At 36.5% G+C, this 16,005-nt stretch overlaps 1 protein-coding gene across 10 annotated transcripts in view; it reads right to left on the bottom strand.

Annotated features, from left to right (window-relative positions):
• ppp6r2b (protein phosphatase 6, regulatory subunit 2b) overlaps window positions 1-16,005 on the bottom strand; it is a 34,289-nt gene that overhangs the window by 4,440 nt on the left and 13,844 nt on the right. For 7 of the 10 annotated variants that reach the window (XM_036585807.1, XM_036585809.1, XM_036585808.1 and 4 more), the window contains exons 20-23: window positions 15,872-15,945; window positions 15,539-15,743; window positions 14,028-14,123; window positions 11,586-13,883 (exon numbers count right to left, since the gene is read on the bottom strand). In XM_036585807.1, coding sequence (XP_036441700.1) covers window positions 14,030-14,123; window positions 15,539-15,743; window positions 15,872-15,945 — 373 coding nt within the window. In that variant the 3' untranslated portion in view covers window positions 11,586-13,883; window positions 14,028-14,029. Of the gene's footprint in view, window positions 1-997; window positions 1,150-11,585; window positions 13,884-14,026; window positions 14,124-15,538; window positions 15,744-15,871; window positions 15,946-16,005 lie in introns of those variants that run through there. The other 3 variants (XR_005008082.1, XM_036585816.1, XM_036585814.1) reach the window with 3 other exon arrangements.

Genomic DNA, 16,005 nt, shown 5'->3' with positions numbered 1-16,005 from the left:
TTAATTTATAATTCAGAAATGCTGCAGTAAAACCCCTCCACGTGTTATTCATGTTGCTGTGTGTACAGGAGCCAAAACATCACAGTTTAGGTTTGTCTAGAATGTAATTACATTAGAGAAGATGTAGTGGATTTAAAGTGAAATTGGCCAAAACTGCACAAACAAATTAAAGTGCTAACCCAAAAGTGACTAAGTAGATACAGAAGTTGTGCTAATGGCAGCATGATGTGTTTGAATAGATTATATTTCATTTCACAATTATGTCATAATAATAATTTATGTTATTTTATTCAATGATAATTTAGACTGAAATACTATAAGCTAGACAGCATATGGTATTTTTACATATTTCTTTCCAATATTTCAAGTTCTTTGGAATCAAGACATTATATATTAACATGTATTATAATATTGTAATATAATTATTTATTTATAGCAAGTTCTTGATAAGTTATCTTTCTCATGATTTGATCTTGACTTTTCAAATATAAGGCATTCTTGTTTTTTTTTCTTATATTTTCCCAATATATATTTTATATTTTCCCACTCTCAATGTTCTACAACTTTCTCAATTATCTCAGTCATTTACAGCTCTGTTCATCATTCTGGATCTAAGTTTGTATTTTTACCGATTCTATGAATTAGTAGACACCTATGAAGCTGTAATGCACTAGCGTCATATTACAATCATTTCGTACATGTCCCTGCAACAAAGAGGTTTATATCATTGAAAACAATGATTCCAAACTTTTGAATGCTAGCGTATGTCACTCTCACACAAAATCAATATCTTTAATCAATAACTTCACAGAAGTAGGGAAGACACACCTACTAATTTATCTTAGAAGAACTTAAGAGATTCCTTTTCAAATTGTTCTGCTGGTTCATTCTTCATGAAATATCTACACCATGTAAAGGGTAATGGGCATTTTCAAAAACAAGAGGATGATATGAATGATGGTGATGATGTATTTTAGATGCCTGTGTGTGTACTCACTGTTAAATGCCATCCACTCTTGCTGGTCCAGGTCGTGAGGCAGAGCAGTGAGTGTGAACAAATCAATGTCAGCAATGCGGTCCCTCAGGAAATGTTCCTGCAGGTATGGCTTCTCCTCCAGTGATGGAGCACTCTGCACATTATTGTTTTTTCTGCTTTACACACACACACACACACACACACATACACACAAAAATGTGATTAGTCATTCTGATTTCCTGTCTTCTGGTGTGTTATGAGAAGTGTGGGTTCATGTGTTCTCTGTGTGCACTCTATGCCCCTCAAACAGGTGAGTCTCTATCAGGAGACTGGGCACATTAGCGTGTGATGGGGGCAGCTGGACTCTTTGATAAGACATAGTTAACTTGTACTCATTTGAGCTTTTCTGAACTCTTTTTACAACAATTTCCTGCCATTTTATTTCTTCCACTTACAATTCTTTGTGGTTTTATATAGTCAAAATTCATTTTTACAAGACTGTTTTCCAAACTCTCCTGATCCTTACACTTAAACAGGCTGTTTTTATTGTATTGTTTATTTTATTGCCTTTAAGACTAAAATACAGAATGTAAACCTCTGTTCTGATTGGCTACCCTGAATTGTGCGGTGCTTAAAAAGCAGTCTGGGCTTAAATGTACAGAACAAACTGTTAAGTTTGGACTGAAAATACACTTCAGCCACTTGTTTCAGGCGTCTGAGTCCACTGGAAGGCTGCAATGATAAAACCTGCTTCCTACCAGCCAGAAACAACACAACATTTAAGCATTTACCAACCACAACTTCAGCTCCAATAATTTGCTACAGTAACAGTCTGCAGTAACAGCACTCATCACCTCAGTACTCTTCAAAGTTCAAGAATGGACTAAACATGTTTGGGAAGTCATATTTTAATGTGAATTCAAAGCAGGTTAGTTTCTGTATATGGATTGCATGGACTGAGGAGAAAACTGTACATATTTAAACATGCAACACTGTTTATAAAGATCATTCTACTGAATCAGTTTACAGTCAGAGTTCAAAACCCATTTCGCACTTTTAACTGACAGAGACTTTAGACTAAAATTCCTTTGCTTTGAATGATTCTGTTCCTTAATTCTGTTTATATAATTAAAATAATTAATTGAAAAAAAATCATTTTTTTCCACTAACAAAACAATCATTACACTATTGAAACTTTACCAAATGTTAGTAGTGACTATTTCGGTAGTGACAGTTTTAACTAACTTTGAGCATATTTAAAAAAAACACGAGCCTGCACATGAATAGCAAACACAGCTTTGAACAACTGTACATAAAATCATGATATTTTCATTAAAATGCAAAAAAAAAACTTATTTGTAGAAAATAGGAGACAGCATTTTTTTGAAAAAATTAATGATAAATCTAGATCTTGCAAATTCACTTTAAAGTAAAATCAGAAAAGATCTTTTGAAAATTTTAGGTATTATTTTCAAAGGTTGAAATGTTAGGATTTTGGGACAGACACCTCTCAGTATAAATGGTGATTTTGTATATATTTAGCTTATCACTATCACAGTTAATGCTTTGGGTTTAAAAAGATCACAACATGATCCTTATCTAAGATCTGAATACTTAATTTTTTACTGTGGGACCACAGTTTGGACTAATTTGGTAGAATTGTCAATATGTCAAGTTCTATTTCAAGGAAGCACAGAAAGCAAGGGAATGTGGGTTTCCATTAAACAAGCCCTTTAACCTCTTAAAATTCCCAAACATATTACATTTTAAGTCTTAGTATTCAGAATCTACATGGAGAACAGTGTAAGCTGGATGCATGTATAGCATATATGAGTGTGGAATATAATGGCATGTCCTGGTCATTTAAGGGGTTAATGTTTGTACTTGTTGGCAGCCAATTTCGCAGAGACCAGTGTTTGACAAATGACTAAGCAAGAGGTTATAACAGCTTGATTCCTTTTCATTTCAGCCATAACTTCTTGCTTAAGCTGGCAATAGACTTCAAGTGCTAAAAGAAATAAAATCAAACTACCGCCAGACACACTGTCATAAGTGTCAAAAGAATCAATGTATCATCTTGGCCAGAAAGATATTGTTTTCATTTGAAGTTACTGCTGGCTTTAGTCTTTTGTTGAAAGCGGACTTATTCAATTTTGGACAATTCTAGAGAGTCTACTTACCAATACACATGTAAAAAGCTTTCCAGCTAACTGTAAAGTCTAATTAAATGTAACTAACACTGTTGTTATTTGTATTTATGGTTTTAGAGACACTTAATCTTATACTATGATACAATATTCCGTAGATGTCCTGAAGCCAAAAATGTTACAAACCTTATAAACACATCTAGAGTGACTTACAACTTAATCGTGTTATATAGGCAGGTGAATGTAACATCTCCGAAATCTCCCGTGTGCAGGACAGTGGTGTTATCCACTACGCTATACCAGCCACACCACAAGCATATATACACATGAGCACATGAGTGATGTAGATGAATGTACACTGTGTGCACAGGGAGTTGCTCCTGTAAGCTGTGTGTAAACGTCTAGGCCTGAAATTTATCCTGGAAAGAAAGCAGCTCTCCAATGCAAACAAGCTCATTTTACTGCATGCAAACAGGCAGCGTCACACTGTGCAGATGCACAGAGATCACCGCTTTAACGTGTGTGTTTACGCACAGAGTGAAAGTCCTGATAACATCAGAGCTGACCTCCACGTCAAACCTTGAAATGACCAATCGTTTGCGAGAAAGAACTGCGTGTGTGCGGGAGGCTGGATGTGGATGGCCTTGTCCTGACTGATAAAGCAAGCACGTCATGTAGTGTATCTGTCCTGTGTGTGTGTGAGTGAGAGTGCAAAGACAGGGATGTTACCCCTCATGTTGTTCCCATTTCCTCATAATGTAGGCAGCTGAATTTAATTAATGTTGCTTTGCATGTAGATACTAGGTTCATAACTTTAAGAACACATCCAATTTATGCTTTTGCACTCATGATTATATTGTAATGACTAATAATAAAATTATATAATTTTAGATTTTCATGTTTTTTTTTTTTAATGTACAGGTATAGTCTTCTACACAAACAGTAGCTCATGGGTAAATGAGTTAGTCAACCCTGTATTTCAATTCTTTACTGTTAGAACTACATAACTTACACATTTCTTTCATAGTACTGAATATTCTAGGGCAATGTCACGAAAAAGAGTTTGAAGTAATATGTAAACTCTGTTAGAGTTACAAAATGTACCATATCAGTCTTGAAGTCAATAACAAAAACAGGCTGTTTAATTCTAAGGGATAAAGTGAGGCTAGAAAAAGGTAATATACAAATTATGTATGACCTTTTTTGGTGCATAAAACCACACATATATCATAAGTGGGTCTAAAGGAGAAAAAAATAAATACAAGATAAATGTAGCATATAATCCTTTTAAGATTAAAGTAATGGTTCAGCAAAAAATCTAATTTACACAATTGTCCACTTACCCCACAGGTAGTCAATCAGCCAAGATATGTTTGGTGTCCCAATTTTTTGTTTAACGCAAGAGCTACAAGGCAAACATTGCTAACAAACACTAGAAGTCAACAGACACCCAAAACTTCTCTCAACCCACTGAAACTGCATTCAGGACTTCATTAAGGTTGTGGAGATGTGGTTTAGCACACAGTATGACTTACTGTGCACTACAAAAAAGAACAAAATGTCTTTTGAAAAGCTGTCGTCTGTTTAAAAGCAGCAGTCAGCCACACAGTGAGGAGGAAAATTAAATATGTGGAAAATTGTGTAAATCGGATTTTTCACTGAACCATTTTTTTAATGACTGAATAACAGGCCTACATCTTAGATATATAGACAGTAGCATTATTATTATAGGATGCAGACAACATATAAAAAAAAGTAGGGACAAGGTTGACTGATACACAAAGGCTAACTAAACCTGACAGAATTTCATTAAAGAGAGAGAGAGAGAGAGAGAGAGAGAGAGAGAGAGAGAGAGAGAGAAATGCCTTTAAGTAAAACATCCTGTATTTATCTGGGCTGAGTTTTCCAAAAGCCTCATAATACAAAGATCATTATTTATTGGGAGAGCGAGCTGCACATAACCACTCTCTCTACCAGTATTGATCTTGAATTGATCCATCCAGTATCCACAGAGGAGAACCCGAATGCCAACATTCACCTGAACAGGTTAAAGGAGACCATCAAAAGTTTCCAAACATTTTCCAACAATATGGTGCACCACCACAGTATGGACTATTTAAATAACTAGAGGCGCCTCAGCATGTGAAGTATGACTGACAGACGTGACTTGCTGAAAATGGAAGGGGCATCAAGTACTTTGTGTTATAAATCATGTCATAAATTCAAAGCCAATAAAGATATCTCGAAATGAACATCATCATTGGACTTTTCAGGAAGTTTAGAGCAGTCACATGAATGACCCCCTTTCATCTTCACATTTTTTTTGCCAGAGGGGTAGGTTACGTTATGCATCATTAATGATAGTAATAGTACTGATGAGCTCACAGATATGTGAATCATGCTGTATTTAATCTAATGTTAGTTTTTGTATGAGCAAAACAGCTTTAAATGTAATTTAAATCGAATTTCGTGCCTTTTTTTGGCCTGAGTTTTGCACCGTGCCTGCAGTTTGTGGTCATTTCTGCATCTTTATAACCAGAGACTGTCCCGAGTCCACTCTTAACACTTAATGTGCCAAAAAACATTCTTTATGCAGTGCCATAGAAGAACAAGTTTTCGTCCCCTAAAAACCTTTCAATTAATGGTTCTTTAGGGAACCGTTTTTGTAAATGAAATGTGTGAATGTGAGGAACCATTTTGAAGTTTAAAGTCCCTCCACATAATGGAAATGTTCCAATGTTCTAAGAACCCTTAAATTTCTATAGAACTTCTACATTATATGAAGAAGTTCTTCACATTCACAAATCTCTTTTTTAAACATAGTTCTCTGGGGAACTAATAGACGTTCTTCAATGGCTTTGCTCAGTGAACCACTTTTTTAAGAGTGCAGGTTCTGCATGTCTGAGGCTTCCAGTGCATCGACTGTCCCCTCAGATCAAAGCTGTGCAGAAAAAAGGAGAAACTTTGGTTGGATGGAGAAGCCAAACATTAGGAAATGAGCATGGGGGTGGAGGCCCCCACCTTATCATAGGTTGTAGATTTCAGCTGATGTTTTTAGAGATTTGTTTGAGAAGAATGGAGGTTTGTGACAGCGCAGCACCATGTTGAAGCAGTTTGGAGCAGTTTGGGGTAAATGAGTTGCTCTGATGTAGAATGCTTGAATGCAGCACCAGCTGTTGGTACGATTAACCCATTCATTCATCTGCTAAACATTTCAACATCAGGCCAGGACGGCAGATATCAACAGTGCTTCATTCAGGTGTCTATACTGTTTTGATGAAATGCACTAAAACACTTTGATTCAAATCATTTTATTTTTTTAATTACATACAAGCGTTTTTCTGCGTTTCTGACTCGCTTCTGTTTATACTTTCCCTCTCTCTTCCTGTTATAGACACAGTATGTAAATACACAAAGACATATTTACCCATAAACAGGTGCTGTACAGAGAATGGCTAGTGTTTTCCCTAAAGGACGTAAATACTCTCTAAAACTGAACTTTCATTCAGTGATCTTGTTTAGCTTGTACTGGTTTGCAGAGACCTGCTTGAAGATGTGAGATAGATATCTCTCTAAAAGGACCCATATCATGGATACCTGTGTTTTTCTTCCTTTTTGTTTTAGATAAAAGAATATAAACATAGAATATAAACACTGTTAAAAGTTTCATACCGTACACATTTCCATATATCGCCTATTTAGCCTACAGCAGTTTAACATTGTCTATTCACACTTAAGTTATTTGGACTGCTTTTTGAACAATATAAAGCAGCCAATCAAAACAGGTCACATACAGAAAGAGTAGTTAAAGGGCAATTTTCAAAACATCGGCATAAATACATGGTTAGGATGCAAATAAGAGTGCTTTGATGTGAAATCTTCTGTTTGAGAGAAACTTGCGAGTCAGAATTGTTCACAGTGATGGTGATAGGAACAAAACGTCTGAAGAGTTTAATGCCTTTAAAAGCTCCCTCACCAAAAGTTATTAGATTAAATGGTTACAAATATTCTCTCTGATGCTTTAGACATTGTCTGTGAAGATTTTACGATCTGGTTTTGGCCTGAACTGTATTTTTTTTTTTTAACAGTCATACAGGGTGTTATAAGGCAAAATAGTATCCAAAATAATATGTCTTTTACCAGACATACCACTATTTTTCCTTTTCCCTTTACCAACATTACATATAAAAACTCAGACATGCATAGGTTTACTGGTCATTTCGGATTGTTAATAAAATGGCCATGTTTGTGTTATAGACATTGTGACCCCTGGTTCTTATCACTACCACTGAAAATAAGTCTGAGTCAGTAAGTTTCTTTACAATAAACCATCTCACATCAAATCACTCTGAATGACGTTTACACCTCAGCTATTGAATTGGTGGAATTCTCCTTTAAAGGCATAGTAATAACAACAGCCCGTTTAAAGGATAAAGAGAGGTTGGAAAACGGTCATGTTTAAATGAATTATGACTTTTTAGTACAGGAAACTACACACGAGTGGAAATAAAATCCCAGAAAAATGTAGGATATGGGCCCTTTAACGCTCCCACTTGACATGAGCTCTATTTCACTTTCTATATCTCTCTCTCATTCCCTCTCTCTCTCTCTAAAGGTATGTTGGCCCTTATCTTTTCAACAGCCATCTGTCTGCCATGTGCATTCTTTCTGCCACATTTACTGCCTGTCTGCTGCTGGTTTGTCAGAGAGAGAGAGAAAGAGAGAGGGAGAGGTTCATACTCACAGTTTAAGTACGCTGATGTCGCTGTAGTTCGCTGTAGTCAGAGTTGTTGAGGCCTCGTCCCCGGAGCCATTATAACTCTGACATCCCCCCATAGCCACAGAAGCTCATCCATGAGAGGATCGCTCTCTCTCTCTCAAAGATTCAGTCATTCAAGCTCAAGCTCTCTCGCCCAAACTACAAAAGCAGCCTCTCACATTTTCACCCACACACATGCTTTCATGCTTTGAGAGATCTACACACACGCACAGAAGCCAGTCCCTCACTCACACACTCCGTTTCAGTCTACATCAAGTCCAGCTGCAGTGTCAACTCTGAACAAAATGCAGAGTAAAAGCTCCCTGTGCCTCACATACCCTAGTCTAGTGCGCACTGACGCTGTTTCTGGCTGCTTTTCCTCTCCACCTCAGGCTGTGTCCTCTCACTCGCTCTCCAACAAAGCAGACAGACAGGTTCCACCAGCGCTGAGAAAATATTTCACACATACACACTCACAGTGAAGCCCACCCCCAACCCAACACATGCCTCTTCCTATTTGGACGCCCCTCCCTGCTGGAGTGCGGTTTCTCGTCCTCTAGGAGCACTGTTGTCTTCCATGCCCATCCCCTTCTCTTTACACAGTGTACAGTAGAAATTACAGGGTGGGCTTCTGAACTTTTTTGTTGTTGTTTATTGTTTTACTACATTTTACTATTTTAAATATTTTCACATTGCTGTAGTTGGAAAAGGGCTCAGAATGTTTCACTTGAATTTAGATACAAATCTCAGCAACAATTTCTATGAAGTAAATACTTAACATTATCTTCCACGCACTATCTTAGTTTTGGTTTGTGAATCTGCTTGTAATGATGAAATGCCACTCATACTATTGTAATGGACAGTCATGAATTCTGACTTACAAGTGTGACTGGATGCTGTCTCTCACACTGCTGAGAAATATGGTGAAAAAACTGTTGTATATTTGAATATAAATGAAAACGTAATAATAAATACAACTTTTCTGTTGTGAGAGTCAATCAAAATAGCTATGCTCCTACACTCCTACTGATGAATATCATAGCACTAAAAGATTGCCTTTATAACAACTGAAAAAGGGTGTTATGAGTGTTTCTAAAGAAATGTTAAAACCTACTTCAAGAAAATGGTAAATTTTATATGATCATTCATAGAAATTAGGTGTGGGTGATACAGCAAAAATGTAATATCACGTTACATATATATGTTACATTTTCACAATACATGGCATGCATGGTGATACTTTTTCTTAAGTTTTACAGAAGTTGATCAATTGGAACACACAAAAATTATGGCAGTGCCACATTTAAAAATACTGCCAGAAACTATGAACATAATTATTTTTATTCCATATTTCACACATAGCACAGCATTGAATCCAATTCAACAAGAGTACCTGTGCTCTGTTTCTACACTGAAAAAAAATGCTGACTTTACCTGATTCAAATGTTTACATCAGCTCCACATGAATAAAATATTGTCAACTCAATTCTTGACAAAAATAAATCACATAAAAAGAAAAAAAAAACATGTGGAACACATTTAAATTTATGTACACATTTAAATCAAGTCAGCCTTTTTTTCAGTGCAATGAGCCATGAAGTTGGTCAGTGTTCTTTAAGTACTGACAACATATATAATATGATCAGAAAAGCATAGTGTGACAACATGATGGGCCTAATGGGAGACAGTACTGTCTGTATGCAGTCTAAAGCTATTTAAAACTAAGTAGCAACATTTCCATTATATATCTATAGAAAATCTTTATTCCTTCACAAAAAAAATGTTAAAATGAGCTCCATCCTGTCTGAGTTTTGTCCAAACTGATTATATAAACATGAGGCTATATTTTATGAAATTCATGTAATGATTAAAGTCATCCTGAAATCAAAACAGACCCTTTTTAACTAATTAGTTCATGTGCCTGATCATATTAATATAATTCAACATATCAGTTAAAAGACACAATTCTTGTTTTCCTGTCATCTTCAATCAAAATATAATGACTTTAGCCTGGCTCTTTTGATTTTCGTCTACATCACCGTGCACCAGCAAGCGAGGAAAAACAAAATTAACCAGTAATATCATGTTTCACCTCCCCTTCCCACCATCCCCACCTATTATTGAGCGAAATGCTCAGTTGGCTCAGAGACCCTCCCTGATATAATGTTTCACTCAGAAATACATCATGGTATGGGGGGAAAATGCGTTCTGATTACAGATTCTAACAAGCACATGTGGCATTTTTGTCAGCAGAAACTAGACAATAAACAGTCAAAAATGTGGGAACCTCAGGATTGAAGCACAGTTATAACAAAGAGCATTATATAAGTACCAAAATATCATATTATTGATAGTAAATGGTGTGCAGATCGCAGACTTTATACAAGTGTGGAGAAATAAAACCTTTTGATAATTGTGGTTGATGTCTGTGAGTTAAAAGCAGATGTTCTTATTCTTATTTTTGTTGTTCTTGTTCACTGAAAGAAAATAAGAGCTGACATTTAGACACATCTAAAATGTTTATTGGTTTGATATTTGAATTTGAAGCCTAGAGTCAACAAAAAAATAACAGGTACAGTATTGCATTTATACAAAAAAGAAACCACCAGCATCAGTTTACAAATACAAAAGGCATTTGACTGTATGATGACCTGTAGTCCAGACTGACACAAACACACAGATGCTGAAGGCAGTAGATACCATACAATACTGGACCAGATAATGACATATGCTTTAGTATCCTGTATACATGTTTACATAAACATTAGTCCAACTTTAAATTAGGTGTTTGTATGAATATGCATTTCAGACAGTCACTCACAGACCTGGTAAGTATACTCCGGGATAACTAAAGTGTGATGAAATCTAATACCATGACAGTTACAAAACAGGTGAGCACACTAGCATTGATCACACCTAAAATAAAGCTGGACCTGAATAGATATAAGAATCAAAATGATTAGTTTCACAGCTGCACTTTCAAAGTGGAACAGCTGAAGCTACAAGCAACATTATTACTGTGTAATAACAATTTACATTATTAAATTGTGTTCAGTTGAAGTACCATTAATATTGTATCGTTTCCATTTATAAAGATTGACTAACATGTTTGATAGTTAAATTAGTTCAATTAGGTGGTGTGTGTATATATTTGACTGCAGTAAGAATGATCTTTTCTGACTATTAAATTGTTATAGTCATTCAAAGTTTGTTTGATCATTCAGTATTAATGATTTTGGGGCAAATAAAAAACAAATAAAAAACAGGAATGTGAAGGCTTTTGCTACCATTTGTGTGGTTCTGCACGTTACTGAGCAATGACAAGACACATGAAAAAGCACTTTTTACATGAAGAGGAAGAAAAGTACAGAATGAGCGAGTGGTTAACTAGTATGTGCACTTGGAAGACAGGATAAAGAGAGAATACAGACTATAGCGGCATAGACACTGACCAGAAGGCAGTTGAGTTACTGTAGAAGCATACAGTAAAGGAAAAGAATCTTACTCTAATGCTGTGGAAGGAAAAAACATGTTCAAGGGGGAAAAATGTAACCCTGTTGTCCAGCAAAAAGGAAAAAAAAAGAAACTAAAAAGAAAGGAGATTGATTTGTTTACATTTTTAGATCAAGAAATTAATTTGTTTAAATTTGAGAACAGTTTGAGACTTTGGCAAAATATACTGATAAATTCACTGAGAAAGATACATTCAAACACAAGGCCTGGGTCTGATGAACCACACCTTCTGTTAGACACTCACACACACACACACACACACACACACACACACACACACACACACACACACCTGCATATTAATTACAAAATAAAGTGTCTGCAAACTTTCAACCATGTACATAGTAGCATAACACAGTGAAAAAGCTCTCTCATTGTCACCATCATTATCATCACCACCATCATCATCATCGTACAGCTTTTGGTATCAAAAATCAAGTTTTCAAAAGTGCAAAAAATCAAAATGCACGGATTGAGCTTCTGATAGAGTGAATTTGCATGTACACAATCAAGTATCAAGTAATTTAACAGAAAATGCAGTGTGTTTGACAGTTGTGAAAGCAAAGCTAGAAGAAAAAGTTTCAGAACAGCTAAAGCACTCAAACCTTGTTATTGCCTCTAAATTCTCATACACACCAAAGCTTTGTATTTTGCAAGTAACTCCTCATAAAAAATATATATACTGTATGTTAAGTTACATACACAACAAAATAAAAGCAACAATCACACAGTAATTACTAATACCTGCCATGGAAAAGGCATACCTAAAGCAAGGGTCAGTCAACATGGGTCAGTGGCATATTTCTGTTTGTTCTTTCTCTTCAGTCTTCAGTCTTTTCCAAATATTACTTCTGACTGTACTGTAATCCTTCTTGACATTTACAAACTGGATATGCAGGAAGTGCTCGAAATATATATTTTTACAATTAAACAAAACCGTTTCAATTATTTACCTTTCAACTTACTGGCTGCAGATGAATGAAAACAATACAAGACATAATTAATAAAAAAAATTGACTTACTTACTTACATAACATGGTATTTTTATCTATCTTTTTAAATTTGAAAATGTCTGTCTCAATATATTAGGCTCTACAGAATGTGATTTTTCAATTACAATCCACATTCTTAGCCTAACAACGTGTAAAACAGGAATTCAGAATTGCAACTAGCATGTTTATCATTGATATTAAATCAATCTATTTACTGTTGATAGAATGTGCAACCTTTAAAATACTACTTTGAAAATAGTATTTGAAGTAATTAAATAGAGAAAGTATGCACTGTTTGACCAAAGTCTTTAAGAGCTAAGAGAGATACACAAATCATCATCATACCTGAGCAAACAAGCTGCAACTACATACTCCTCCAGCTATTCTGTGTGTGTATGCGTGTGTGAGTGAGACACAGTATGAAAAGGATTTTTTTGGATGAAGGTGACTGAGAATAGTGTTACGAATAGGAATTCTGTGCAAGTTGAAATCTTTGAGACACTGATTAAGAAAGATTAGACAATTATGAAATTAAACACTGAGCCCATGGACCTGACCAGATATAGATCCAGAAAGGACCTGAAATAAATACACACACACACTACTTCATGGACTTATTTATGGGTAAACAGTGATGCTATCATGTACTGAAAAAAAGAGTATGTAATCTGCAATTCCTAATACTAGCTACAGAATGCAACCTTATTGCATTATAGACACAGCATTCTAAACTGAGTAAACCTCATAGTCTATCCAAAATGTCTTCTACCTCTCTCTCTCTCTCTCTCTCTCTCTCTCTCTCTCTCTCTCTCTCTCTCTCACACAAAGTAGTGGAAGGAGCTGGCCCACAGAATTTTAGTGGAAAATGTACCTATCTGTTGTAAGGAAGAGGCCAGATGTCGCTTATCTAGTTCCTGTGGAGGTTAGTTTAGGTTGTAACGATGTACCAAATAAAACTGAATTTAAGTGGCTAATGGGGACAGACAGCAGAAGTGCAAGAAAATCCTGAAGGAGCTTGTAAGGATTGGACTTGAGCTGAACAGCTGAAGTAAAACCACACCCTTATGCCTTATTTCCACTGGTGTTCTGGATTGGAAGTGCACTGGTTAGCTTGGCTCGGACAAAAAAGGGAGGAGGATAAAAGTAGTGGCTGGCCCTCAAGGACTGCGAATTGAGTATGTCACAGCTGTGGTAAGCTGCCCTTAGCAACATTGCTATACTGTTAGTAACACAGCAATATTGACAGCAAACGGAAGAATCCTAAACCTGCATTTGCCTGGCATGACTGCATTCAGGCTAGCAGCTGCTATGCAATAGGTCAGATTTCAAAGAGGCTTGACTTGAAGCTGGACTAAAAGAAACTTGGGGGCTCTGGGAAAATGTGAAAACAAGGCATTAGATATTTCACAGGTGGATCTGATACACAAGAACACTAAGGTGGCTCTGAAATACTGACAGCTTTTGTCACACTTGGTCATTACTATTTGGGTTTTTGCCTAGAGAGAAATACAGAGAGAGAGAGAGATTGAGAGAGGAGAGAGAGAGAGAGAGAGAGAGAGAGAGAGAGAGATATTTGTATGAGATGAACTGAATATATATATGCATTTATGATGAACTTACACTCATGCATTTATAATCACCTTTAGTCTGCTTTCTGCTCCTTAGGGGGAGGAGTATCTGTGATGGACATCGTTGTGCCTGCTGTCATGCCACTTGATGTTTTGGCATCAGCTTCACTGAAATGTTCAGAAATAAAAACAGTTGATCAGGAACGTCTTCTATATTTTGTTTGGAACAGTGTTCCCCACAATCACACTACAAGGTTACATTCACAATATATATGTTATTGCTTAGTTACATTTTTCTGCTCAGACCTAATCCTTCTGTTCTGACATATTTTCATTATTAACTGACCCATTTATACCACCATGAACAACATTCTGCCCTGAAAGGGGGAGTAGAGTGCAAAATGCTTATTCAGAAAGGCTCCCAATGTGCTACAGATGCGGTTTGTACTACCTTCTTCAGACTAAACATGCACGACAATATACTAGATATGTATCCAATCTAGGACCTCATAAGAAAATGGCACAAATCTGGACCTTGCTCCCAAAAGCGTTGTTGAGCAACCACCATGGTAACCGTGGAGAGAGAGTGTTCAAAATGATAGTCTCTCTATCATCTAACTATGGTAGTTGTTTAACGTCGCTTTTGGGAAACGCACCCGTGATTTGAAGGGTCCGATTTGTGTTCACACAAGTCAGAAAAAGTAAAAAAAAAAAATCAAATAAAGCAATGATATAAAACAATGATAAACAGCAACAACAACAACAACAACAACAACAACAACAACAACAACAACAACTTTGTTGTTCTTCAACTAGTGAATGTAGCCTAAAGCTGGGCATACACTACACAACTTTGAAAATCTTATCAAATTTCTGAAACAGAAAGCAACTATGAATAAGTTCTCATAACTATGAATAATAACTCAAACTCCTAGAGGAAGAGCTCCCCTGATATCATGTGACACAAAAAAAGGCTAAAATAAACTGGATGTGTTTGTGCTTTTATGCATAGCGGAAACGCAAACTGAGGGTGAAAAAATAATTCAGAAAACACTGATTATCACAGTGAGAACCACTACAAACTGGCAACTCACTTGACCTTGCAAAGAGAGTGCCTTGACGTCTGGATCCACACATTATAAACATGATAAAGGCTCTTATTTGTCAGTGTTCAACAAGCAGCTCCTCTGAGTACATCGATGACCATCTCACACTACAGGACTCGTGAGCATTGTAAAGTCGGAAGGCCTCCAATCACTCTGAAGCTTCATTTCTCCTCTCACATCACCAGATCATTTGCGCCATTAGTCACTTCCGAAGGAGCTCCCGACTTCGAAAATTATTTGGAAATTTGTCACAAGGGGCAAATCAGGGTACAAATTGGGTAGTGTAAGCCCAGCATGAATCACACCTATAGTTAACATAAGTAACATGACAACGCACAAAAAAGCCACCACTGTTTAAAGATCTGTCTAATTCAGGCTTGTAGGGCCATGCCAATCAGACTGATCAATAAAAGCTTAAGAAAAAAAAAGCTAACTGTAAATCATCTTCGCTTTTTGCATGTGTGTTTGTGTGTCCACCTGGTGAAGAGTGCCTTCTCATTTTTGGCCTCCATAGTGATTCTGCCAGTCTCTTTGCCACTGCCAGTAGTAATCGTCTCCAGGACAATCTCACTCCTCTCCTCCTCTTCCTCGCTATCGGAACCACTAGAGCTGCTGTCAGACGCCACCAGAGGAGCCTTCCTCGATCCACACACACTCCACACACACGCAGCTGAGCCCTTCACTGAAACATATGTGAATAGAGACTATACATTATAGTATTATTTACACTATTCAGCTTTAAAATATAAAATAATTTCACTGTAGACTAATTCTGACTGCAACACTGAAAGAGCAAAAAGGAGCACTCACCATCTTTGTCTTGGTTTTGTGTTCCTTGATTTTCTGAGTCTACTGGAGAGCTGCATCTGGGCCCAGAGTCAGAGCTACAGAATGAACACACCATGTATTACATATTATTTTTTAAAGAAAATCATACACAGATG

Source organism: Colossoma macropomum, unplaced genomic scaffold (genome assembly GCF_904425465.1).
Source record: "Colossoma macropomum unplaced genomic scaffold, Colossoma_macropomum, whole genome shotgun sequence".
NCBI lineage: Eukaryota > Metazoa > Chordata > Actinopteri > Characiformes > Serrasalmidae > Colossoma > Colossoma macropomum.
Note: the sequence above shows the minus strand (reverse complement) of the source record. Positions and strands in the feature narration are given on the sequence as shown.